Here is a 27,273-nt window from a genome sequence, read left to right on the forward strand (position 1 = left end):
ATTTTCATCATTCAAAAGCCGACAACAAGTATGTGTGATACGAAGCAAGTACGAGTGTCACCCGACGCGCACACATATAAGCCTGCTGGACAAGCATGCTGGAGCGTCACCAAAGGCCAATAAACATTCCCCATACTTACATACGGGGAATGCTGCTGGAGTGACAGTCCTTGGCCGGATATAAATCCGGGTCGTTTCGATAACGTAGAACCGACTGTCGTGGAAACGTATACACCGTGGTATTCTATCATTCCTGATTATGTACTATGCGCAGTATTCTGCTGTATTTCGTGTACAACAGGAAAATGATGCAAGCCACTTTTTGGTCACTTTCAGAAGGTACTTTAAGTGCGTAATATGACTATTCTTGCATTTATAATACATTCATATATAAGTAGAGGATATATTTTTTCGTGTTTAACTCCCAAGCCGTAAATAAAAACTGAGATTTCCCACACAAAATGTTTCTCCCAAAACTTTGTCCTCATATTACTTATTAGAAAATGTAATATCGAATTTCGCATGCGTATTGCTGACATAATTTTTTGAAACATCAGTAAACGTCGTTTACGGATTTCCTCCAACTGTTTATTATTAGCAGCCAATTGCACAATAAAATGAGCTATTCCTTTCCCTTGTCTTTTCTTCGTTTCATTAATAATAATTCAACAAACCAAAAACTCCAAAATATTCCATCAAATTAATTTCTTTAAAGAAAAACCTTGCCAAACAGTATTGGCAACTGATTTTCAATTTTGCAGGTAATCTGCCATATGTGAACGGGGGGATTAATTTTGTGGATTTATTGCTACTTATGGCATATGTGAACGTACTTTTACTTTTACTGGTTATTGAAATCAATTTTCCTGCCACATGGGACTTTTGAAAGATCTTCAAGAGATCTGGTAACACTTAAGCGGTACAATTTGTTCCCTTCTTACACTGAATTATTGAAAATAGCCGCGAAAGATTGAAAGAAGACTAACTGAGCTCTTGATATTTGGTAGTAATAAATGAAGTGTATTGATTGTAAATTGCTGTATTATTTTCAGTTATTTGTGTTTTTGATCGCTATTACTTAGTTAGATTGCGATATAGTTGTATGAAACTCCTGCAATGGAGCGACATGAAAACATCGCTACACAAAGCCAAGCATCGAGCATTTGGGGCCAGACTCAAAGTCAGCCGATTGAGAATATAATTTGGGGACGTCTGTATGGAAAAAATATCAAAATGAATTCAATCGGTATGTTTATGATAGTAGATTTGAGTAAGATACAATTATATGTCACTGCAGTAAACGCTTGCATGCATACATATGTACACATGCGCACATGATTTGGAAACATTCAGTGGTGCAGCAAGGTAAACCTTATATGTAGTTATATATTACTTTTAGATCTAAATGCTGATGAATTTACTGCTGGACGTGGCGAAGGAAATAATTTAATGCTGACGCTGAATTATTTGCCAGAAAGGATATTATACCGAATATCAAAAGTACATTTTACAATAAAACGTGCCAATTGCGATATTTCGAATCCGGTGTATATACAAGTATGTTTACATGACGTATATTTCTTTAACATTTATTATTTGAAAATTCCCGTAAAGGACAACTCTCGTAATGGTACCTTTGTCAACGGCGAACGAGTTGATATGAATAAGTCACGAATTTTACAAAACGACGATGTGATATCGTTGTGCCATCCTATGAACAAAGGTAATACATACTTGCATATTTGGTTTTTATGTTTATGTATAAAAAAACAGTTCTCTTTTATTTATAGCTTTTGTGTTCAAAGATCTCTGTCCTAACGAGACAATGGGTTTGCCGAAGGAAATTACCACGACTTACTATATAAGTAGAAAATTAGGTTCTGGTGCATGTGGATTAGTGCGTCTAGTTTTTGATATTCGCACATGCAATCAATTTGCAATGAAAATAGTTAAGAAGAATCTTCTTAGCGACACTAGAGTCATCAATCGTCATAAGCCTTCTAATTCAAATGATCAGGAAAAAGTTCTTAACGAGGCGAATATTATGAAGAGTCTATCTCATGTAAGCTAAACGATTAAAAAAGAAGTAGTACGTATGGCTGACTTCCTAAACGTTAGTGGCGCTGGATAAGTACATAGTCAAATGTACCTAAACAGAAAAGGTCGTTCATAATCGTTTGAAATTCATAAAAGCATTCAGTTATTGATACGAATCTCAAACTCATATTATTCATCATAGATTTGTATAACGCAAAGCATCGCAGGTGCAAAACGACGTTTAGAGAGTCAGCCTATAATTAAAACAAAAAAAAAAAAATATATATCTCATTCGTTCTTACAGCCTTGTGTCATAAAAATGCATGACATTATTGATAAACCTGACTCTGTCTATATGGTGTTGGAGTTCATGAAAGGTGGAGATTTGCTCAATCGTATTGTATCCAACAAAAATCTTAATGAACAGATATCGAAACTTTTTTTTTTCCAAATGTGCCATGCCGTTAAATATTTACATGATAAGGGTATATATGCTTTCATATATCGTTTATAAATGACAATTTAAAGTTACTATTATTTTTCAGGAATAAGTCATCGCGATTTAAAGCCCGATAATGTACTACTAGAATCATCGAACGAAGAAACTTTATTAAAAGTTTCTGATTTTGGTCTTAGTAAACTTGTACAAAACGATTCAGTAATGAAAACACTGTGTGGTACGCCACTGTATGTGGCTCCTGAAGTATTGATAACGGGCGGACGTGGGGCATATACGAAAAAAGTGGATATTTGGAGCCTCGGTGTGGTGCTTTTCACTTGGTATGATTTTCGTCATTTTTGTTTTCATTAACTATATACTTATTTGCTTATAACTCGTTTTAAGCTTGAGCGGTACCTTACCCTTCTCTGACGATTATGGCTCGCCGGTCAGTGAACAAATAAAGCACGGAAGATTTCGTTTTAATCATCCATCTTGGCGAAAGGTTTCTCAACGAGCTACAGCACTCATTAAAGAAATTTTAATTGTGGACCCCAAAAAACGTCCAACAATAGATGATGTCTTGAAGAGTAGCTGGCTAAAGGACAATGAAATGTTACGCAAAGCTAAAGCTTTAATGAAGTTAGAGGTAATGGATATTGCAGAGGATGAAGAAAATTTTTTGCAACCACCGAAAAAGCGAGCCAGAAGATAAGTTATGTATTTTTTATGTAGTACATAAGTATTAATTAAGTCAGCATTGTTTATGTGTTTTCAATGTTCCAATGTTATGTGTGAGTCAAAACCATGATTTTACTTAATTATAATGTTTTTTACGTAACGCTATTTGCCTATTCATTTTTGAATCGCTGTTAAACGTCATATACACCCACCTATATACTCGTACAATTTAAGAGAAATATTTAAAGCTAATAAACTATTATAAGTGTCATGTATATTCGATAAAAATCTGTATTAGATATATTGAAAAAATATTATTTTCTAGCGCTTTGCAGGCAGAAATTGCTAAATGGAATTATACTAAATTGTCTTAAGTAAAAAAATATACACTTTTTGTTTTTTTTTTAGGTTTCCTTTACCCCACATCTTCACACTCTACAAATTATATTAAAAAAGTTCTGTTAAAACACAAATGTCTGGTGGAGACCGCGAATTTTAATGGTAAAACATATTTGTCTTACTTGTGGTTGCTTAGTTTGACCCAAGAATGTAGGTGAATATATATAATTGGGTGTTTGGCCGAGCTCGTCCTATTTGTGGAGGTTCTATAGTTTTAAGTCGACTCCGAACGGCAGTTAATTGTTATGAAGAGCTTTTTCATCGTAGAAATATATTCGTAGGTTTGGGATTGCATGCCGAGGGGCGTCCGCTATTAGAAACAACTTCCTATCATTTTGGTGCTTCATGCACGGAGATTTGAACCTACACACTCTTGAATGGTAGTTACGCACCAGCCTATTCAGCTTCGACGGCTGTCAACTTACCTTGGAAAAAAAGTAATTGAGATTGAAATAAAGGGTTTTTAATAAGAGGCGTTTTTTTTATATTCAAAGAAAAATACTATTTTTTAATATAAATGATCGGATGTTTATTTCATTATAAAGAAGAAGGTATCCCGTTAATAGTGGAAAAAACATAAGGCAAATAACGACCACGACCAGACTTACAGGACAATATCCTTTTCATGAAATTTTCCATAACCGAATTGCAAAATGGCTACCCTATATCCACGATAGCCTGACGAATCCCATCTTTGAGGTCTTGAATCGACCCTCGGCTGTTGGCGTAGACCTTCTCTTCCCCGTGGTCCCAAAGAAAAAAGTCACAAGGTGTTAAATCACAAGATCTCGGCGGCCAATTGTGATCATCTCTTCGAGAGATAACGCGGCCCGGAAACTTTTCCCGATTATCCCGAAGATCAAACGCACGTAGCGCCGTCTTGTTGAAAATAAACCTTGTCTAGATCAATACCATCCAATTCCGGCATAAAAAATCGTTAATCACCTTTCGATAGCGCAATCCATTCACCTGTTACACCTGCTATTGGAAAATCCTTTACATTAATTTTTGCTGTTACATCAAACCGTTATGTGAAAAAATTATGACACCACTCTGCACAAGTGCGCGTTGTTATAATAAAATTTTCAATTAATTTAGATAATTAGGGTGTTGTTGTTGTTGTAACAGCATAAACATTGTAACAGCATTCATAGTACATTCAGTGCAGTATCGTCTTATTGATGAAGGCATCGACCGCAGGGACAGCACCTTAGAACGTCAAGGTATAGCTGTCCGGTCAGGCGATGCCGAGCTCGAAATTTACAATATTTACATACTCCCTGTCACCTGCTGCCCGGCAGGATATCTCCCCGATATTGGTGCGCTCATCAGGGGAGAAAACCGATTGGTAGTAGGTGACTTTTACGCGCATCACGATCTTTGGCATTCAAGCCTGCCAAATGATCGTAGGGGACAGCTATTGGCAGAGCAGATAGACGATTCGACGTTCAGCACTGTAAACGACGTCGCCCCCACTAGGGTAGTGGGCAATTGTAGCAGCTCGCCTGATATAACAATTGCTAGCGCTGGACTGATAAATAGCATAACCTGGCGACCTATGCTATCGCTTGCATCAGACCACTTGCCCATTATCATCTCGATCGAGAGACCCGCCGACTTTGTTTCCGCGGATCACCGGTCATACATCAACTTCAACAAAGCTGATTGGACCAGATTCGCGGAATTTACTGAGAACATCTTCGCAGCCCTACCCACTCCCACCGATGTGCGCGTAGGCGAACGCGCATTCCGCAAGGCGATTACAGCCGCCGCGGCTCGCTTCATACCTGCTGGACGGATCCGGGAATTACGTCCCAATTTCCCAGCCGAAGCAGCCGTTATGGCAAACGAGCGTGACCGCCTACGCCAGGCCGATCCCGGGGATCCTCGTATAAAGGATCTCAATTTGGAGATCCGGCAACTGGTCACCCAACATAAGCGGACCAAATGGGTAGAGCATCTGAAGTCCTGTAACTTCACCTCTGGTGTGAGCAAGCTCTGGTCCACCGTAAGGTCCCTGTCGAACCCGACGAAGCACAACGACAAGGTGGATATCACCTTCAACGGTCGTACTTCGTCGGACCCGAAGAGATGCGCGAGCTATTTTAGCCGGCAATTTATATTGCATCCTCCGGTCGACAGATCCAAACGTTGTGCCACCAGACGGCTGCACAAACTGCCCTACAACAGTGCACCGCTTACTTTCACCAGCGACGAGGTTCAGGGGGCCATCAAACACATGAAACCTTCAAAAGCCATTGGCCCCGACAGACTAAACATGCTGATGCTGAAAAAGCTGGGTCCACTGGGAGTAGAATATCTCACAAAGGTCTTCAACCTGTCCATGGCCACTCTCATTATTCCTGATAAGTGGAAATTAGGGAGAGTGGTCCCACTGCTGAAGCCTGGGAAACCCGCCAACCAAGGGGAGTCTTATCGTCCGATAACTCTCCTTTCCCCAGTAGTGAAGACACTTGAAGCCCTTCTACTCCCACTCCTCACACAACACCTGACTCCAGCCCCACACCAGCATGGTTTCCGTAGAGTGCACAGTACCACCACGGCACTCACCGTCATAAACACCCAGGTAAACCGCGGACTAAACCAAAACCGCCCCTGCGAGAGGACTGTCCTAGTAGCGTTGGACCTACAAAAGGCTTTCGACACAGTCAGCCACGCCACGCTACTAGATGACATTTTACAGTCGACACTCCCGCCAGGGCTGAAGAGGTGGACCGCGAACTACCTGAGTGGTCGTCACTCGTCGGTAGTATTTCGAGACCAAACCTCCAAACACAGAAAAATAAAGCAAGGAGTACCGCAGGGTGGTGTCCTTTCACCCTTGCTTTTCAATTTATATATTTCGAAACTCCCCCAGCCACCAGAGGGAGTCTCACTGGTCTCATATGCCGACGACTGCACGATAATGGCGTCGGGCAATGACATTGATGGCCTATGCTCAAAAGTAAACGACTACCTCGCCCGCCTTTCTCGCTTCTTCACTGCGAGAAGCTTAAAACTTTCTCCCACTAAATCCACGGCGACCCTTTTTACAACCTGGACAAAGGAGGTCAAGCTGCAACTTCAGGTGCACGTCGATGATACCCCAATACCGACGGTCAATAACCCCAGAATCTTGGGAGTCACCTTTGTCAGCTTGCTCAACTTCTCAGCGCACACAACCGCTATTGCAACGAGAGTACAGAATCGCAACAAGGTTCTCAAGTCGCTTGCCGGCAGCACTTGGGGCAAAGACAAAGAAATGTTGCTGTCGACTTTCAAAGCAATAGGCCGACCGGTTCTGAACTATGCCGCGCCTGTCTGGTCGCCTGGAACCAGTGATACGCAGTGGACGAAGCTTCAGACCTGCCAGAATACTGCCATCAGGACCGCGACAGGATGTCTCCTGATGTCCCCTATCCAACACTTGCACGACGAGGCGCACATGCTCCCGGTTAAGGAGCATAACAAAATGCTCGGCAAGCAGTTTCTGCTTGGGTGTCACCGTAGGCCTCACCCATGCAGACACCTGCTCGAGCCTGAGCCACCTCCCAGGCACATCAGGAGACACTTCCTCAATTACGTGGACGAGATCCAGGACAAAACGGACAGACCACTCCAGGATCAGACAGTATACAGACAGGCAATTAACGACATTCATCGGGAGACCCTTACCACCTTCCTAAGCTCCCGACCCCCGAATGCCGTTATCGGAGTCCAAACACCACCTATCGCAGACGAAGAGCTCCAGCTTCCTCGAGAGTCCCGCGTAATCTTGGCACAATTACGTTCTGGATATTGTAGCAGGTTAAACTCCTACCTATCCAGAATCGACCCCGACATACTAAACATATGTCCAGAATGTGAAGGTACCCCGCACGACACTAACCACCTCTTCACATGCCTCATCAAACCCATTCATCTAACACCTCTCTCCTTCTGGACCCAACCCGTCGAAACAGCCAGTTTCCTGGGCCTACCGTTAGATGAGCTAGACGAAGACGACCGGTAATTACACTACACTGACAGGCGAAGATACTGCTGCAACAACAACAACAACATTCCCCATACATATATGGGGAATGCTGCTAAAGTGACAGTCCTTGGCTCGATATAAATCCGGGTAGTTCCGGTAGCGTAGAACCGACTGTCGTGGGAACGGTTTCTAATTAGGTGTTTCAGCCTGCTACCGGAACCTCAGTGCTAAATACCAAAATGTCAAAAATATTATGTAAATTATAGCTGTTTTCTAATTACTTATTTTGTAAAAAAAAGCACTTCTGCTCGAATCAGATATAAATAAATGTTCATGCAAAAAAAAAAAAAAAAAATCTTCCATAAATTCAATGCACAGATTGTCGTCTCTGGTTTCATCATAAATGTACCAATCTCTCAACCGCTGATTTTAGGAATCTGGCAAACCGTATTAAGAAAGGTGAAGCAGCCTGGCATTGCTATCCGTGCGAAAGTGAGGTTAGCGTCCGCACGTTCGACGATCTATTAGAGGAGGACGACAAACGGGATCCGATGGGCAATCTCGATAGTCTGCTGGATAAACACTTTGTGCGTTTCACCAGGCAGTATGAGCAAAAATTTGAGGCCTTTAGGTCCGAAATTACAAGCAATCTGGTAGACATCAGAGCAGAGGTTAGTAAGCTGTCCCAACAAAATGTTAACCTCTCCAATAAATGCTCAAAAATTGATGACAGGTTAACGTTAGTCGAGAATAAGATTAACTCCCATGTGAGCTTACCGGCATCCAATGAAGCAGTTTTCGTAGAGCTGAGCGAACGTAAACGCCGCGAGGCTAATGTCATTGCGTTCAACGTCCCTGAATCATCTAAAGCAACTGGAAAGGAGCGGCTGGAGGATGATAGATCAAGTCTGTCATCTATCCTGCCACCAGAGTTATCTTGTGACTCAACTGGCCTAAAACTTCGTAGACTGGGACGCCACACACCAGGTCGTTCCCGTCCACTACTTGTAGTGACCCCAACTGCAACGGATGCAATCACCTTACTCAAAGGTAAGCCAGCTGATGGTAACACCACGATATCTTTCAAACCGGATCTCACTCCAACACAGCAGGAATATCTGAAGAGCTTACGCTCTGACCTTGCCTCCCTTGAGAAGAATGGTGATTTGAGCAAGACAATAAAATATGTGAATGGCATACCGAAAATAGTAACAAAGAATTTTCGTTCGATCAGAGAGGAGGAGGAAAGTGACAAATCTCACCGTCTACTACCAGAATGTTCGCGGTCTACGCACAAAACTCTGTGAATTTCTCAAAGCCACGTCAATTAGTCACTACGATATCATCTGCATCACCGAAACCTGTGGCTACAGCCCGCTATACATGACGGTGAAGTACTGGACCCCACTTACAACATCTATCGCAGAGATCGTAACCAGGCAACGAGTGGTTGTCAGCGTGGTGGAGGTGTGCTCATAGCTACAAAACGGCACATTCAAGTAGAATCGATTCAAATCAAGGAAAACAATATTGAGGAACTCTTTATTAAAATTAAGATTAACAATGGCAATCTTATTTTAGGCTGTGTCTATATACCGCCACATACCACGTACGAAGCCTATCACACGCACTTATCTGCTATTTCTTTTCTTTCCGATAGTTTCCAGAATGCCAGTCTATTGGTCCTTGGTGACTTCAACATGGCAAGTAGCTCACCCAGAAATGAATGCACGAGATTGTTATACGACAGCTACTCTACATCCGGATGCAAGCAATGCAATCGTGTATTCAATGAGCAGGGAAACTTACTCGACTTTTGCTTCAGCAACACTGACACAATCCCGTATGGAACTGTTGCTCTGGTTCCTGAGGACAAGTATCACCCGGCCCTAGCCTGTCAGCTCAACTTCCAGCCTAGCTTAACACCGGTCGGTATCCCTAACTATGCTTTCAAGAAGGCGGACTATGTCAGCTTGAATGTCTTTTTTATGAGAACCAATTGGACAGATTTATACCAGCAAAAATCTGTTGATGATAAACTGCGTTGGCTCTACAACATTATTCAGAAGGTGTTACCCAATTCGTGCCGGTTTACTTCAGCAAACCCAGTAGATCTCCACCTTGGTTTTCTAGGGAATTAACTGAGAAAATCATCCTGAAAAAAGCAGCGCACGCACAGTATAAAAAACAGAAAACCAGGCGAAACTACACACTCTTTAGTAACCTGAGGCAAGAGTGCAAAAATCTCTGCAACAAGTGTTATAATGCGTATGTTGATAGGGTAGAAGGGTCACTGAAAGGTGATACCAAGGCGTTCTGGAAGTATATCAAGGATAAGAAGCGAGGAAACAGTGACATTCCAGCATCCATGGTCTGGGATAATCAATCAGCATCAAGTGGCGTAGAGATCAGTAACTTATTTGCACAGTTCTTTAAAAGCATATATGCACCGGTGTCTGACGATAGCGTAACCCTAGCACACTCACACCCTTACACGCAATCGGTAAACCTAAATGACTTTGAGGTTACCTTTGACAATGTCTTCAAGCAACTGAACTCCGTAGATCCTAGTAAAGGTGCGGGACCTGATGGCCTACCGAATGCCTTTCTTAAGAACTGCGCCAATGGCCTCTGTGAACCGCTGACACACATTTTCCAATCGTCTCTGCAGTGTGGTGTTTTTCCTACAGACTGGAAACTCTCGTACATCAGCCCCATTCATAAAGAAGGTCCAAAGAATACAGTCACGAATTATCGGCCAATCTGCATTCAGTCGGCCTTGGCTAAACTTTTTGAAAAGCTGATCCTACCAAAACTCTCTGCTGCTTTTGATCCAATCATTACCACAAGACAGCATGGTTTTATTAGTAGCCGTTCAACGTCAACTAACCTTTTCGCCTACACCAACTATCTACTGAACTCACTGAATACCAACACCTGTGTTCATAGCATCTATACTGACTTCAGAAAAGCGTTCGATCGAGTTGACCATGACATCTTGCTATACAAGCTCAGGAAATATGGCGTCTGCGGCAAAGCGTTAGACTGGCTTAGGTCATATCTAGCTGGTAGGCACCTGCAGGTCAAAGTGGATGGCCACCTATCCGATGAATATGTGGCTAACTCGGGTGTTCCGCAAGGTTCTCACCTCGGTCCGATTCTTTTCAGCATATTCGTGAATGATATTGGTAACGACTTCAACTCGGAATACCTACTCTTTGCAGACGATCTTAAAGTTTATCGATCAATCACTAGTGTGCTGGATAGTCATCTACTACAACAGGACGTCGATAATCTCTCTGGCTGGTGTGCAAGGAACAAACTGGATCTCAACTTTAAAAAGTGTGCTGTGATGTGCTTCTCGAGATCGCGCACTCCCTTACCTGCAGTGTACACACTCAATGGTGCTAAAATAAGGGAGGTGGATGACATCAAAGACCTCGGTGTCACGATTGACACAAAACTAACTTTCCACAAGCATATAGACGGAATAACTCAGAGATCTTTTAAGATACTCGGTTTTATAACTAGGAATAGTAAGGACTTCAAGAATCCCTACTCCCTGATTTGTCTTTTCAAAACTCAAGTTCTTCCAATACTGGAGTACGGATCCATAATCTGGTCTCCATACACTCAAGCAGGCATTACTAGACTTGAAAGAGTGCAGCGTAAGCTCTGCAAGACCTTAGCCTTCCGACATTCATCATCAACCGCTTCAACTACAGAAGATATCTACATTCGGTACAACATCAACAGTCTGCGGGCTCGCCGACGCATAACTGATCTGGCGTTCTTCTATAAAGTGGTAAATGGTATTATTGATGCCCCGGAAGTACGCAGCTCCTTCGAGCTTGCCCCGGCTGGTCTCACTCTTAGGAATAGTCGTCTACTGAAAACAGTCGCTACTTACAAAAGCTACGTCTATCACGGCCCGTGCAATAGAATAGCCATCAGTGTCAACTCACTTCATGGTGTTCTCGACTTCTATGGTGGAACCTACGATACTTTTCTGCGAAATGCCAAAAATATCATCCTATAGATTTTTCTCAAGAACCGTCTGGCCCATTTTCTTTATCATTGTATTACTAACCAGCCCTCTATAAATTCTGTTTCTGTACCCTCTTTTTATTTGTATGTATATTGCCGATTGGCGTTTGTTAAATAAATAAATAAATAAATTAATTAATAAATACAATTACACTGTGGAACAAATTCAGATTAGCAAAAATTAGGTCCATTCTGAGAGTGGCGGGTGAAAATAGAGGCGAAATTAGAAGACCCGTATCGCGCCGTTTTTGTATGTTAGTTCGAATTTTTTTTTAATCGGCCTTCGAAGTTTGCAGTCAAATGCCGATTTTCAGTATATTGTTTCATAAGTACCACAAAAATTTTCGAAATCAATTTTTTCAAAAATTGTAATTGTTGCACTGGTCTCTAGCAATAATTTGGCTTTTACAGATTGAAAAAATATCAATTAGTCGACGAGTTATAGCCAAAAAACCATATAAACAATTTTGCTCCGATTTCGAACTTCGAAGGCCGATTAAAAAAAAATTCGAACTAACATAAAAAAACGGCGCGATACGAGTCTTCTAATTTCGCCTCTATTTTCACCCGCCACTCTCAGAATGGACCTAATTTTTGCTAACCTGAATTTGTTCCACAGTGTTATTCGTATATTTAAGTAGATATTTTTGTAAATACATTTATGAATTTCAAGTTTTACCTGTGGCATTTGGATAGAAGAATATAAAATAACCTGTTTATTTTTATTCAAATCTTGGATTTATCTCAAAAAATACGAAAACCACAAGAAAAACCTAGTATAATTAAAAAACCATCAATAAAAATTTATAGTTCAACTGCGATTGTAACGATTTCCATCTCCACGACGCACAACATCTTTGTACTCGTCCATACGACGCATGCGCTCCAGATATTCAGGATCATCATTTTCAATTTGAACCTCTTCGATAGCCTTCTCCTCATCTTCCTTTTCATTGGGATCTTTAGCAGCGGCAATTGCTTGTTCACGATTCATTTTCTCTACTTTTTCTTCATCAGGGAAAACGCCATCGCGCACGCGTTGATCGTAGAACTCATCGACAGTCATAACCGGCAAACTCGGATAACCCGCACCGAACACTGCCTTTTGTGCGGCATTACGAGTTATAATGAACGGCTGCATTGGCTTCCTTTTTGTTTGCGGGCGGTTGTGGTAGGGATGATGATGTGAGTGTCCTGCATGTTCCGAATTAGATGTTGCCATTGTTGTATTAGCTGAAAAGTCATCGTTTGACGCTGCAGCAACACTAGCAGCTGCCACATGCATTTGTACCATTTGCTTTTCCAGTTTCACACTGTCCAGCTCTTCGTTTGCGTCAATTATGCTTTTATTGAGAAGTTTTAGGAAAAATTCCCTGCGCACTTCATCATCAACACTTTTATTGCGCACAGCAAGCTTCATTTTCTTAACAAATTCCTCTAATTCTTTCTTTTTTCGAAATTGAGCAATTTTATTGTTGCGTGCGTGTGCGGCACGCATTAGTTCTGCTAATTCGTTAGGATTACCGCCTTCCGCACTTCCGCCACTTTCATCACTTTTACGGGCACCACATAAATCATATTCTTCACAGCGTTGCAAAAAGTCTCTGCAATTTCACCAAAAATAATAAAGTATTTAATACATTTTTGGATTTCGACTTACTTGAAGTACACTTCGGCAATTTGTAGCACTTCACCTCGGTCCTCTTGTTTCAATCTGAGTGCCGTTTTGCCCAAAAAGAAGGGTAACAGTAAATATTGCAAGGAATCTGTCGAAACTTCATCAATGAGTTCATTTGGACTAAAAAGGCCAATTCGATTCACAAACGTTGTAGCTGCTTCAAATTTTGACATAACATCTTTAACTTTGAGCTGGATCAATAAATTTTTTAAATCTTTTGTACAATGTACGCCGGTAATACTACTCACTTGATATTCTGCTGAGTTGAAAGGCAAAGAAGTTTCTTCCAATTCTTCAAATCCTTGCCAACCGTTTGAGAAAATCGCCTGTAAGCTTTTATCACTATTTTCTTCTGCATCTGCATCAATTTGTTTTACTGACATTTTATTTGTTGGATCTCAGTATTCAGAAAGTTTTTTTGAGTTTTTGAAAGTAATAGAGTTACATTAACATTTTCACATTAGTGGAATAAGACAACAGGGTGCCATTGAAATAAACCGAAGTATCATTCAAGGGTATCATACCAAGATTGTAGAATATAAGATTGCTCCTTCGGAATTCGTTGCATATACATAAATAAAAGAAAGCTAAATTAATTGTTTGTGAAAAGGAAGAGTACCCGAAAACAATAGAAACTTCCAATCCTTACAACACAGCGGACTATCATGTAAACACTCATGTTATCATCATTACTATCCTCATTAAACTAGACATTTTCGTTCTAGCCATGGGAAAGTACTGATTGTTTCCCCTTGTGGGGAAATTTCTATATTTGTTTTACCAATAGCAATTTATTATAACTGAGAAATATATCTACTATGTTCTAAACGGCAAGGCAACTAATCATTTTTATTCTTACTATGTAATAACTGCTGACAACTAAACTCCTCATTGTCGTCATGAAAAACTTCTCAGCCTAATAATCAAACTTATCTTTTTTGTTATCAAAAAGTAATCAGCACTGATGGGCCAAACTACTCATTTTCGCTATCAAAAAGTAATCAGCACTGATGATAAAAACTCCTCATTTTCATTATCATAAAATGTTTTATTTAGAAATATACAAAATTAATATTTTTTTTCATTCATTGGAAGACTCTTACATATCAATTCGATGTTTCATCTACGGAGATTCGAGCATACGCATTTTCAAATGTTAGCCATGCATCTATTCATTATGACGACCATACAACAAATATAACAAAATTTCACACTAGTGCTTTTTTCAGAGCAGCCAAATTATAAGTAAACAAATGATTTGCCTTGCCGTTTAAAGTACAGTAAACATACTTTTCACTTATATGAAATTGCTATTGGTAAAAGAGACAAGGGGAAAATAATATCAAATGAAATATTTGATTTTCCTATTAAAAAAAGGTGTATATGCCATTCTGATAATGCGCATGTATTAGAGACTAATATTTTACTTGTAAATGCGTTGGAATTTTTATCGAAAGTGCTTAGGACTGTCTTGTAGGGATCACTACAAATTATACAAACATACATACTTCCTTGTGCCGTCATCCACAAAAAAAAACAAAGTACATCTATGTATCTATGTATATCCTATAGTTTATACTCACAATTAGGACCGGGGAGAGAATTTACAATTGGCTTGTATAAATATTTAACCCTAGTGTTAAATATTTAGTTATTTTTATAACCTAAAGAATGTGTTACAGAAATGAAATTAGACACCGAGCTAAGTAACCCGGGTTATGTACGGCCATTTTTGATTAGTGCTTACATCACTGTCCTTTCTCGATGTTTGTTTTGATTGTTCACATTCTTACTCGCTGGTCTAAAACGTTTTGAGCTGAGGCTTTACATATTGTTAAATAAGAAGTAAGTATGAAATAAACAGTAAAAGTTTGTAAATTCCTAATTTAACATTTTGTGTTTATTAGACGCTGAGTATAAATTTAATGAACGCTTGCTTAAAGGTGCAACCGTTGAAGTGTTTAATTTGTTTCCTTCATATGTGGAATGGTTATTTTGTCATGGTAATTAATTACTAAAACTTTTGTTTACTGCAAGTTCATTATATGTGTATTTTCTTATTTAAATGTAATCCATTGATTTTACTAGCTTTATTAACTTTCATTAGATAAAATAAAACGCTAATCATTTGTAGTTCAATAGCAACCAAAGGGCTTTGTAATAAATCTTGTCCAGCTATAAAAAACAAAACACCGGAACCGGAGCTCCATAGCGTTTTTTACGGTTATCATAGTTCTATTAATTTATTTAGAGAAATCGGCTTGTTGTTTGATATTTTTTACTATGATTTGAATTGAAATGATTTGGCAAGATATAAAAAGGACATGATGTTGAATTTAGAGTAGATTTGCAGGTTACTATTTGTCATGATTGAAAATGTTAACTTTGACCTTTAGTATCTCTTAATTTTATACATTCGCCAGATAGTTTTGTTATGGTTACGATGAGTGAAAAAAACTCTAGCTGTGGGTTGGTATTCTAGACTATTTAGGGTTTTCCCAAAAGAACTTGTCTTTTGCTATTCCGAATCGGTATTAAACCTTTCCGTCAAGTTGTTTCTGTTTTATGGATATAAGGTGTAATTAATGCGTAAATATTTTCCATTTCAGTTCAAATATGCAATCTGAAGCGAAACTTCGCTCGCGCGCTCCAAATTTCTCTAATACTGAAAATTTAATTTTGTACGATTGCATAAACAAATATAAGCACATAATAGAAAATAAAAAAATAGACCGGGCCAGCCTTGCGCAAAAACATACTGCATGGAGAGAAGTGGCGAAAGAATTTAATTCGATCACTGCTGGTTACAACCGGACCGCAGAAAGTTTGCAACAAAATTACAAAAACATGAAGAAAAAAACAAAAAAGTGGTCAAACATTTCCAGAATGCATCTACCAGGTATGTACCCATATATATATGTATATAAATTTGATCAAATGCTTCTTTTCTAATCTAAATAACTAAAATTTTCGTAGATAAGACCGAAGAGGTAGAGGACTGTGGTACGTCTGCTGACGGTTGGGAGAAAATCTCCAGCGCTACAGCGGTACCGACAAATCCTTGGCAAGAGAGTTTCATGGAAATGGCAGAGGAAAGTGACACGCAGGGAAGGGAATCGAGAAATGCTATCATGCATGACAGTTAGTATTATTCTCTTTCGCCATATGCTATTTATTACTCTATGTACATACATATATTACAACATTGATGTATGTAATAGGTGCACCTTCAATTACTGGCTGCTATACCATGTACGATGCCGACAGCAGTCTTAACACACCCTCTGAGGACGTAAAACCTGCTGAGATAATCCTAGGTGGAGCGGGTAACTTCAACTCCGATTGTTATTTTTGAATTCTATTTTTATTATTTATTTCAGATGAATTACCAACAGTCGAGGCAGACGCGAAGGGTGAAAGTGAGCAGAGTGACTACTTCAGACATGATAGCGATAATTTAACAGAAAACCACGATCCTTTATTGATACGTGAGTATGTAATTATTTGTTAATATTCGTTAATTACAATAATGTTTTTGATGCATTTCTAGGCAAAAGGAAACTGCAATCATCGGGTAGGGAAGCGGTTGCATATAAGATTAAGCTATTGGCCGCCGAAGAATTGGCAATGGCGTCCGCACAAAAGCAGATGATCCAAATTCAGTTGTTAAACGAGCAAGAAACACTGGAACACAACCGTTTATTAAGAAAAATGGAACTTGAGGATGCACAAAGAAAGTACCAGCACAACGAAGCTGTTCGCAAATTTCAGTTAAAAAAATGTCTAAATATATACAACAATTTCACACTAGAGGAATAAGACAATTTTGCCACAACATTTCCATGGCAGCCGGTTCTACGTTACCGGAATGACTCGGGTTTTCCCGACCAAGGGCTGCCGCCCCAGTAAACTAGTCTAGTGTACCGTATCCCAATTTTGCCAATGGAAAATAATATGAAGCTAAGCTCCCTTGAGAAAAAATATGTAAAATATTACAAATAAGAAAGCTTGCTTTGCGGGCAAATTAATGTATCATTAAGATTAGATTTAAAAAGCATGGAGCTCGGTAGACCTTTTCATTCCTGCTGCTTGTAACCCTGCTAAAATTATTCGGCGAAAATCAAAATAATGAGTTTTAAAGATACAAAATGCTTTTAATTTGAAAGAACAATAATTACATGTACGAGTATTTTACACAAAAAAGTAAATACACAATTAAATAAAATACCATGCGTTCCATTAGTTAGAGACCTGTTACGCAAACCCTTTCCATCATATACGTCTCGATGTTAGTTAATTTCAGTTGTTTATAAAATCTAAGCAAACACCACAACATTTTGACTAAAAAAGAAAAAATGGTTCTAAAAATACTTATTTTTTATATACAAAATATAAGTGCAAATATTTACTAAGAAATAAATTAAAAATATTCAATAAAAATTAAAGTTTTTCTAAATTTGTAAGTATATTTAGCAGTTGTTCTGAATTTGTCATAAAATTCTGGTGCGATTAAGCGCACGTATACAGCTTTTGTGCATATACACTCGTCTACAAATGTTCACACTTTAAAAAATAAAATTATGTAGTGAAAAACTGCAAGAAATCGGTATAAAAAATTCTTCTTCCCGCGCCAACTTAAAGGGCCGGCACTAAAAATAATTTAAATACGAATTTATAGCTTAACAAAAAGAAGCTAAATTTTTAGTATGCTCGCATGTACTGTGTTAAACATCTGATGTGTCGATTATGTTTTTGCTCCAGTTCCAGCCGTAGCTGTTTTAGTTCGCCACGATTATTTGCGAAACGAATGTAGCAACTAGTTGTGGCACGTCCAATTCATAAGTAAATATGAGTACCTTAAAAAAACAAGCTTTATCAAGCGATATATCAGCCTGATCGTAAGCATCACATTCGTATTGCTATGTAGAAGAGTCGAAATTAAATACAGTGAAGGACTTAAGTCTACATAGAGCAGCATATTGTCTTATTTCCCTGAAGGTAAACAATAATTGAAATAACTGCTAATGTATTTCTTTTTTCGAATTCATATTTATTCATAAATTTATAAAATTTTAATTTTAATGTACTTCAGTATATTTTATTTATTACAAAATACTTCGTAGGCAATTCCGTATAAAGACTGTATATTAGAAAAAGAATGTAAAAAACGATCGTTGCGTTGTGTACAAAATAGAAAATTAATTTATGGAAGTAAGTGCCTTAGCGCGCCGATCGGTGTTTTGGAAAAGTGCACGTATAAGATGCTTAACTTCCTCGACTTTATAATTGGCTGTAAATATGGCAGCACCCTCACACCATTGCTCGGTGATTTCTTGCAACGATGAGCTGAGTATAGTTTTTAATTGGACAAGTTTCATCCAAGACTTAATATTCGTCATGTCACGTTTGGACTGAGGGGGAGTAAAATATGTAAGTTGGTTTAATTGTGTGTAATTTTCGAGTTACCTTGAACAACTTTGGCACTTTCTCCAATATGACACCGATCAATTCACTTAACTCATTCGCCACTGTTGCAGAAATATCCTCCGTTGTGAGTACGCACCGTATAATTTCATTACAAAAATCATGCAAAATATCGCAAAGTATTTTATTGTACATAGCGTCGGGTAGAACATTCTGCCAAACATTTTTTAATAACTCCAATTGACCCAAGCATTGGCGCAATAATTTCAATGGTGCCGTGCCAACTGTGTATGCATCGGAGATATCTACAAATGAATATAAATAGTATAGATATATATGCGTATGCATGGAAAATATAATATATATATATAAATGATATATATAATTGGGGCGTACACCCTTTTTGGGTGTTTGGCCGAGCTCCTCCTCCTATTTGTGGTGTGCGTTGTTGATGTTGTTCCACAAATGGAGGGACCTACAGTTTCAAGCCGAATCCGAACGGCAGATATTTTTATGAGGAGCTTTTTCATGGCAGAAATACACTCGGAGGTTTGCATTTGCCTGCCGAGGCGCGACCGCTATTAGAAAAATGTTTTTATTAATTTTGCCTTCACCGAGATTCGAACCAACGTTCTCTCTGTGAATTCCGAATGGTAATCACGCACCAACCCATTCGGCTACGGCGGCCGCCCGGAAAATATAATATTAATACAAATTTAGAAGATATCTTTCAATCGGATTTGAAATATATTCACAGAATTACCAAACTCCTTTAGTATGCCCATTATAATCTTTTGCTGATGGTTGATTTGTGTATTCAAATATTTGCTACCGGTTATGTGCAATGTCTTCACCAGGGCTGGATATGTGGGTATGCCCTTTTCCGAATTCGTGGTAACCCAATGTGCTAGAAATTGGCAGTTGTTATAAAATAAGGCTGACTGCTGCGGTATGCTCTCCAATAGCTTTCCGTGTATCTTCGGTACCATGCCCACATATGAATGAAGTATGACACTGATTACGTTCAGTAGGCTTTCTTCATCTGTGTCGTGCGATTGGCGTAGTATGCGTTCCATCAGCTTAATTAGTTCCTGTTAAATAAAAGACAAGCTAAACAAATATTTAAAACTGAAACTAGCAATGATCTAATTACCAGTGTGCTCTTCGAAACCATACAACAAGGAAAAAGAAATGGATTTTTTGCTATATCCTCAGCGGTATTCTTCTCAGCAATTAATGCCATGTCTTGCAAATCTTTATGAATGATATCCATTGCGCTATCCAAAAGCTTATTGTTGAATTGTTCACGGAAATGTGTTTCAAACTTTTCGGTGAAATCGCTTAAGGCTCCATCAGTTTCGGCATTAATAAGAAAGACATCGGCTAGAAAGTGTTCAAATTGGATAACGTCCTCTACTATCGTTGATTCCTCGAATTCACTGATTGTTTTTGGTATCGCATGCATTAGGCATTCTTCTACAAGCAGACTTAACAAACGTTGCTTGATATGATCCCCTATAATGGAGAATACTTGTTGATCATTGGATATTGAAACGTTTATATTGGCCAGGCAATGTAAAATAAACTTAATATTTTCGAAAACTTTCTTATAGGAGGGACGTAAACTTTTGCCCATTTCCTTCAACGGATATGAAAGGGTTAGTTGTACATGATCGTGGTTGTCCTCAATGTACTCCAGGGTGGCGGGTTTTAAGATAAGCGGCTCAAAACAGTTCTCTAGTAAAAAATCGCACATTCCAATGGGATTGTAACGCGCCTGAAAGAATAGTTTTAAAAGTAATTAGCCCCTTAAAAACGAGGATGACGTAAATAAATCTGCTCTTGAATAATATTGGCTAAATATATATACAACAAATAGCTTTTTTCGCAGGTATATGAAATACCACATTAATACATAGATTGTACTTTGATAACATTTGTGATACAAAAGATACAATAAGTTTTTTAAAAGGTTATTATTTTTCGAGATATCATGTTTTTTTCGGAATCGTAGTCTGTTTTAATATACGTGTATACATATTTAAGTATTATATATTTTGCTGTAAAAGTTTTGGCTGAAGTGATAGTCCTCGGCTAAAAATTAATCCAAGTTGTGCTTGTATTATAGAACCGGTCTTCGTTGGCACTACATCTATCTATCAGACTTATTCTAAAGGCTGTAGGTTGCAAATGATTTAAGTTTTTAACACTTCCACTTACTTGAAACAACGCCATCACAGTATCTTGTAACTGATTAACGTCCTTCGATACTTGTATCGTGACATATTTCGAATGTGATACTTGCTTCTCTGTGAATTGCACAAGCAGCTCGAATCGTTGTTCTAAGTTCTGCCGTAATATATTTGCTTGTATATGATATTTTACCATTATTGTGTCATAGCAATCGCATTTTTGAAAGTTGCAGTCCACATCACTCTCACCATATATTAAACTTTTTAGTTTGCTCAAATGATCGAGCACTACTAAATACTCCTTGTTTGAATTTGCATCTTCGACACATTGAAAAAGGTCGTCCACTTTGAGTATGCGGTGAGATACACGGAAATCTAGATACATTTCATGGAATTCGTTGATGCACGCAACCAGTTCGGAGTTTGAATGATGTAGTGCAGCATTCGATTCGCTGCAAATTGCCTGCAACAAATTCTCCGCCTCACACGCCAAATGTTCCCCCTCATCGAGGTACATATCGGCGGATGTTTGATTTGGCATAAATTCAACATAATTGTCTTCGATGTGTTTGCGTATACGTTCCTGAAAACGCTTTATTTTCGACAGAATTTTTGTAATAGTGCTTTTCGTGACTTTAGAATCCTCGCAGTTACCGTCTTCCGTTATCTTTGCGACATTATTGTTGAATTGCACCTCAGTACTCATTTTTAACTTTATGTTTGCCGCGAAAATAACTAAAAGTTGTTAAAATCTGAATACTACAGCAAATAAGCAATTGGAGCTATAAACGTTTGAAATCTTTGCAATAGTGTGACCAGATAATAAAAATTTGTGAAATTGACTAAAGGTTAGAAATATTTAATGCTGCTGGCAATAACACGTTCACATAAATATAAGTATATGATCTACTTTTTCGTGCTTAACTCCCATTTCGTAATTAAAAAGCGAGATTTCCCATACACAATTTCTCTCCCAAAATCTGAGATTATAAAACTATCCTAGATAATAACGATACTTTTTTACATACAACCCTATGTTTTCTCTGTTATCAATAATTATTATTATGAATGTAAGGAGAAGCATCAAAATAAAAAATAATGAAATGGATGCCGGCAAAGAAAACAGGTCTGTAGGCTTAATTCTAATAAAATGTTTGTTAAATATTATTAATTATTAATTTGTTTCACAGAAAAAGGCATGTGTCCATAAACGTTTTGTCCTCTTATTACTTATCATAAAATGTAATATAGAATGCGTATTGCTGCCATAATTTTTTGCAACCTCAGTAAACGTCGCATATGGCCTCTGGTGACGATACAGCATGCTTGACTGAGCTTTGTATGTGTTAGTGCAGTCGGGTGGCGTCGTGTCACACATACTTGTTGTCGGTAAAAATCAAAAATTTTAGATATTAGCGTCAAGCACCCGACACGCACACATATAAAGTTCTTGTCAAACAATGCTTGACCGTCACCAGAGGCCAATACGAATTTCCTCCAACTGTTTATTATTAGCAGCCAATTGCGCAATTAAATTATCTATTTCTTCTCCTTGTATTTTCTTCATATCGTTAGTAATAATTAAAGAAACCAAAAACACCGATATATTCCACCGAAATATTCCACCAAAATAATTTATATGAAGAAAAACCTTACCAAAGTATTGACAGCTAATTGTCAATTTTGGAGGTAATCTGTGAATGGTGGATTTATAGGTGATTAATGCGTATATGAACGTATTATAAAGAAGAAATTGAATAGGAGTAAGCTACTTGTACAAATTTCCATATTTTTTGTAATATGTATTTGAGAAACAGCAAGAAATTACCATTTAGAAATGTGATGTTTGCATATATTAATTTATATTTGCTTATATTAATATTTATTTTTCATGGAACTGAATTATTTCAACTTATTTGATTTTATTTTTACTCTATAACTCCCATTTTAGTTATGCAAAAACAAATTCAAGAATTAAAAGCAAAACCCCGGAAACCTCCAAAAGGTGATATTCGAATTTCCTAAAACTCTGAAATCGCTTCACAAAACTTATTCTAATAATACGTTCACATATCAGTAGCTTTTTCGTGCTTAACTCCCAGTCGTAGTTAAAATACAAGGAACCAAAGAATTAAAGAAACCAAAAACAACGAAATATTCCACCAAAATAAGTTCTGTGAAGAAACACCTCTCAAAGCAGTATTGACAGCTGATTGTCAATTTTGCAGGTAATCTGCCATATGTGAGCAGGTAGATTAATTTTGTGAATTCATTGGTAATTAATGCATATGTGAACGTATTATAACCTCATTTGGACTAGCAACCCCTCCAATGAACTCGAATAAAAACACACCATGTCATGTCAAAAATATCTTGCTTTACTTATTATTCTGTACTTTTACAATCATATCCTGTTCTTGAGCAAAGGCATTGGCACTATTTCCCAACAAATCACATTTCGAATAATCGTGGTTTTATCCAGGTTTTAAACCATTTAAACCTGCAGAAGTATGTATGTGTGGACGATTTATCCTATATTCTTGACTTCCCACTCACCCCTGCTTATTCTTCCCTTTCTTATTGTTTGTTTATTTTCTGTGCTGACGTCATGGCCTTTGGGCGCAATCTAGCATTCTATCATACATGCCACTTATACATTTGCACAAAACGCTTTGTTAATTTTCTGTACTGTCGGCACTCAATTACTAAATTCGTCAAAAATAAACTAGTGGCTTTCGGGAAGTGTCACGTTCTGTATTAGCTACATCGGATGTTTCATTGCATTAAAAATTCTTGACAGTATTTACAGTTAAGTCCAAATGCACGTATTTGCTACCAAATAAAAAAAAGTAGTAGTGTTTATTCTTAAATAGAAGCAATCCGCTTAGCGAACATCGTCGGACGAAAGTCCGTTGTAAAAATTTAAACATACTGCAGCATATCAGATAGAAAAGCGACGAATTTCATTCGACGGCATCACGCTGTTTGATGAAGTTTGTTCAGCTAATTGATTTTGTTTATACTTCTGCTCTTCTGCATTGTCGCCACAACTGCTTCAGCGACTATTACCGAGTTTAACAAAGCGCGCCAGCCGTTTCTTTCTCGTGCTAACCGAACAAAATAATTATGTTACATTGTTGGAGGAAATAAACCCCAAATTCGGGGTTTTCGATTTAAAAGGGTAAAGTGGATTAACACCGAAATTAAAAAAAAAAAAAAATTGAAAAAGATGATTGACCAAATTAAAGAAGAAACCGGTTTATAGAAACACCAATCTTTTTTGAACATCCCTAATTGAAAGTACGTGAACAGAACTAACCTCTCTTACAATAAATTCTTCTTCAGAAAATTCTACTACGAAAATCAAAAAATTAAAATCCAGCATCAACAGCTGTGAATACTTTCAAAATTATTTATTTTGCAATTCTGTAAAGCTCTCGAAATAATAAAAAAATATGGGAGACTACGATTCTGACGATGAAAAATCACAAATTGAAAAGCTGCGTTATGCTAAAGTGCCGCGGGGAATGTTTGTTAGTGGCTGGGATGACGACGCCGATGAACTGATTGAAGAAGACAAGAATCCACAAGGTAAATCCTGCATTTGAAGGTGAAAAATATTTAAAACGCTTCCAAACTATATTATTTATATCTTCGTACAAATTAGCCAGTCTTGAGCGGATGATTCTTTGGGCTGTAAATGAAAATAAAATAAACGAGGTACGCGACATACTAAAATTGGATCCCGAAGCAGTTTCTGCAGTGGATGATGACGGCTATACGCCATTACATCGTGCATGCTACAACAATTTCGTAGATATAGCAAAGTTACTGTTACAGTACAAAGCCGATCCAAATGCACGTACCAAACTGGGTTGGACGCCATTACATTCTGCTTGTAAATGGAGTAATGCAGAATGCGCTGGGTTGCTTCTGCAACATGGCGCAGATGTTAACGCCAGATCTGAAGGCGACCAAACGCCACTTCACGTGGCTGCAACTGTTTCGAATTGTCGCAATACGGCAACAGTACTTTTAATGGACGAAAATATTCAGCCTAGGGCGTTGAATAATTCGGGAGAAACGGCTGAACAGATTGCGCGACGAACTGGTATGACGTTTCCTGTATTTGAAATGGGTCACGAAGCATATGAGGTAGAAACTGGTATAATTGACTAAGAGGTGTTGATTCTTGATGTGTTCGGTACGCTGTTGGAAGCAATTAAGGTTTAAAGTATATTTGTTATTTATAATTTGAAATAAAAATTTTATTATTATTTTGAATTTAAAATAACGAGATAATTCGGTTTGAAAATCGTATTTACGTACATACATACAATTATTTAGCTTAATAAAATACTTTATATTATATAGTAATAGTTCGAATTTTAGCCAGCTTGGGGGTTGCGCAAAAAATGCTCATAGTATGATTTCGTATAGTCAATCATCTGATCTTGCATTGCTGCCGGAACAAAATTTGGATTACCCTGGCCGCCTTCAATTGTACCTTTTGCAGTGTAGCGCATATAGCTGGCTACTGTTGTTTCAGGGGGCAGCACTGCATTATCCTCTATTATACAGCAGTCTTTGAGTGCACAACGGCGGCCCTATTTAAAAAACCAAGAAAATATGAATACAGGAAATTAGTTGGACGAAACTATAAAGAACAGCTAAACTCATATCATTGAGTTTGCAAGACTTTTATTTCTCTTTCGTACTCACAATAATAGCATTTTTTCCAATATACACGAATGATCCAATCGAACTCGCCGACACTACTGCGCCTTCACCAATAAAGACATGATCTCCAATATGCATGGGGAAAAAGGCTATACCTTTGCTAAATTGTTTGTATGGTGGACGGATTACAGCGTCTTTGCTTATGACACAGTAGCGGCCTGTACGAACATTTGCCAAATCACCACGAATTATAGCACCAGTTTGTACCACCACTTTGCCATTTAACACAATGTTTTGTGAGCCGCAGAGAACAGTTTGTCTGCTCACTTTGTTTCCTGATGCCTTAAAGTAGAAAACTATAATAAAATCAACTTTACCAGAAAAACAGCACACATACGGTTTCTACGTATTCATCTTTGCTGTAATATGTGTCCTCAATTTCCATGCTGGATTTTTTAAACGTTTACGGTAATGGAATGTACAATTCTCATTTGTAAAATTTATTTCCGATTTTGTCACTGTTGATGACGAACTCATCAGCTGTTTTTTGTGGTCGTAACAAGGTGTTCAGAGGATAGAAGGTGCTGTTTCGCGATTTTAACAACTGATGACATCAGCGCAGCAATAAATAAACCTTTGCTTACAAGCTAGTTCTTTGCAAGGCGCATTCAATAAAGATGGTGTCACTAGACCAACAACAATGTTTTTTACGCTTGATAGTCACAATAAAGTATTGGCAAAGTAGAAAAGAAAGAATGAATTCGCTTTGTTTCATTCTGTTCTGACAGCTACATGGACACGGTGAAAGAAAAAACACAAATCAGCTGATTTACCGATACCTTTAATAGATTCACCTTTTTTGTTTGTGAATATTCAAGAAATCGCTTTGGGAATATTGTCATTTTAAGATTTCAGGTTTTTAAATTAATGATTAAAAATGAAGTGCTGCGTGTTAAATTGAAAAGGCACAAATAATCCCTCCAAACACAGCTTTTTAACTTTTTTTGCCCATGACGCCGTGGCAACAAAGTGTTGTGTGTATACAATTTCTTCTGTTTGGTAGTTTCCACTGACATTCTCTTCTTCTTGTTTGTTAATTCGCCGTACTCACGTCAAGGCAAAGGGTAAGACGCAATCTTGTATTCTAACATTCTTGTGATTCATTGCATAATGTAAATAAGAGATGGTCTATTAGTCGGGGCAAAATATGGATTTTGAGATATCTATGTGATTGACTCGCATTGTTTGGGGCTGTTTTCTCAATATTCGCTTAATATTGTCTTTAATTGGTGCTAACTCAACCGAATGATGGTTTGAAATAGAGGTGCAAAATCTGATACTATCGATGGATTTAATTCTCTAATACAATCTATGGTTCTAAAAAACTACACATAGTTAAAGCCAAGGCGGATCGAGTTAAGAATTTCTTATAAGATCTTCACAATTCACTTTAAAGTTTATAGAAAATGCTGTTAAAAAATTTTCATAATTTGTATTGCTGTGCAAACTATGTAAATAAATTTGGTTAACGTTTTACACGACTGTAATCCTTTTTTGCAAAAACTGAATTCAGATTTTCCAGAAATTTCGAAAACTATCGATGGTGTGACTATATCATTTGATCCATGTTACTAATTTGATCGAAAAAAAGTGTTTCTGTAAGCATTAATCGACGAAATATGGAAAGTGAAAATAAAATAGTAGTGTAATTCAGTAGTGG

At 38.0% G+C, this 27,273-nt stretch overlaps 6 protein-coding genes across 10 annotated transcripts; 3 read left to right on the plus strand and 3 right to left on the minus strand.

Annotated features, from left to right (window-relative positions):
- Positions 1–930: 930 nt before the first annotated feature.
- LOC128862991 (ovarian-specific serine/threonine-protein kinase Lok) lies at positions 931–3,544 on the plus strand. Of its 2 annotated transcripts, none has more exons than XM_054101857.1 (7): positions 931–1,246; positions 1,400–1,557; positions 1,615–1,723; positions 1,791–2,062; positions 2,342–2,522; positions 2,583–2,817; positions 2,882–3,544. In XM_054101857.1, the coding sequence occupies exons 1-7, from the start codon at positions 1,117–1,119 to the stop codon at positions 3,189–3,191; spliced, it is 1,395 nt and encodes a 464-aa protein (XP_053957832.1). In that variant the 5' UTR covers positions 931–1,116; the 3' UTR covers positions 3,192–3,544. The 2 variants fall into 2 exon arrangements, with proteins under 2 accessions (XP_053957832.1, XP_053957833.1); XM_054101858.1 differs by having other exon boundaries at positions 1,158–1,246; positions 1,383–1,557.
- An 8,750-nt stretch (positions 3,545–12,294) lies between these two features.
- Positions 12,295–13,715, minus strand: LOC128863939 (immunoglobulin-binding protein 1). The gene is made up of 3 exons (XM_054103367.1): positions 13,506–13,715; positions 13,240–13,448; positions 12,295–13,183 (listed from the first exon to the last, which is right to left on the minus strand). Exons 1-3 carry the CDS (start codon positions 13,638–13,640, stop codon positions 12,391–12,393), a joined length of 1,137 nt encoding a protein of 378 aa, XP_053959342.1. The 5' UTR covers positions 13,641–13,715; the 3' UTR covers positions 12,295–12,390.
- Positions 13,716–14,997: 1,282 nt separating this feature from the next.
- LOC128863012 (uncharacterized) lies at positions 14,998–17,802 on the plus strand. 4 transcript variants are annotated; one of them, XM_054101893.1, is made up of 7 exons: positions 15,043–15,102; positions 15,165–15,260; positions 15,867–16,156; positions 16,234–16,398; positions 16,479–16,574; positions 16,638–16,745; positions 16,808–17,802. In XM_054101893.1, the coding sequence occupies exons 2-7, from the start codon at positions 15,244–15,246 to the stop codon at positions 17,074–17,076; spliced, it is 945 nt and encodes a 314-aa protein (XP_053957868.1). In that variant the 5' UTR covers positions 15,043–15,102; positions 15,165–15,243; the 3' UTR covers positions 17,077–17,802. The 4 variants fall into 4 exon arrangements, with proteins under 4 accessions (XP_053957869.1, XP_053957868.1, XP_053957867.1 ...); XM_054101892.1 differs by having other exon boundaries at positions 15,047–15,102; positions 16,479–16,583; positions 16,808–17,797; XM_054101894.1 differs by lacking the exon at positions 15,165–15,260 and having other exon boundaries at positions 14,998–15,102; positions 16,479–16,583; positions 16,808–17,797.
- Positions 17,803–18,318: 516 nt separating this feature from the next.
- LOC128864107 (centromere/kinetochore protein zw10-like) lies at positions 18,319–21,700 on the minus strand. The gene is made up of 5 exons (XM_054103610.1): positions 20,902–21,700; positions 19,835–20,458; positions 19,445–19,772; positions 18,724–18,986; positions 18,319–18,668 (listed from the first exon to the last, which is right to left on the minus strand). The coding sequence occupies exons 1-5, from the start codon at positions 21,577–21,579 to the stop codon at positions 18,456–18,458; spliced, it is 2,106 nt and encodes a 701-aa protein (XP_053959585.1). The 5' UTR covers positions 21,580–21,700; the 3' UTR covers positions 18,319–18,455.
- Positions 21,701–24,171: 2,471 nt separating this feature from the next.
- Positions 24,172–25,156, plus strand: LOC128862768 (ankyrin repeat domain-containing protein 49). Its single transcript, XM_054101491.1, has 2 exons — positions 24,172–24,464; positions 24,541–25,156. Exons 1-2 carry the CDS (start codon positions 24,329–24,331, stop codon positions 25,050–25,052), a joined length of 648 nt encoding a protein of 215 aa, XP_053957466.1. The 5' UTR covers positions 24,172–24,328; the 3' UTR covers positions 25,053–25,156.
- Positions 25,157–25,169: 13 nt separating this feature from the next.
- On the minus strand, positions 25,170–26,104 carry LOC128862769 (dynactin subunit 5). Its single transcript, XM_054101492.1, has 3 exons — positions 25,951–26,104; positions 25,596–25,895; positions 25,170–25,480 (listed from the first exon to the last, which is right to left on the minus strand). Exons 1-3 carry the CDS (start codon positions 25,996–25,998, stop codon positions 25,262–25,264), a joined length of 567 nt encoding a protein of 188 aa, XP_053957467.1. The 5' UTR covers positions 25,999–26,104; the 3' UTR covers positions 25,170–25,261.
- Positions 26,105–27,273: the final 1,169 nt, after the last annotated feature.

This window comes from Anastrepha ludens, chromosome 5, assembly GCF_028408465.1.
Source record: "Anastrepha ludens isolate Willacy chromosome 5, idAnaLude1.1, whole genome shotgun sequence".
In the NCBI taxonomy this organism is placed as follows: Eukaryota; Metazoa; Arthropoda; class Insecta; order Diptera; family Tephritidae; genus Anastrepha; species Anastrepha ludens.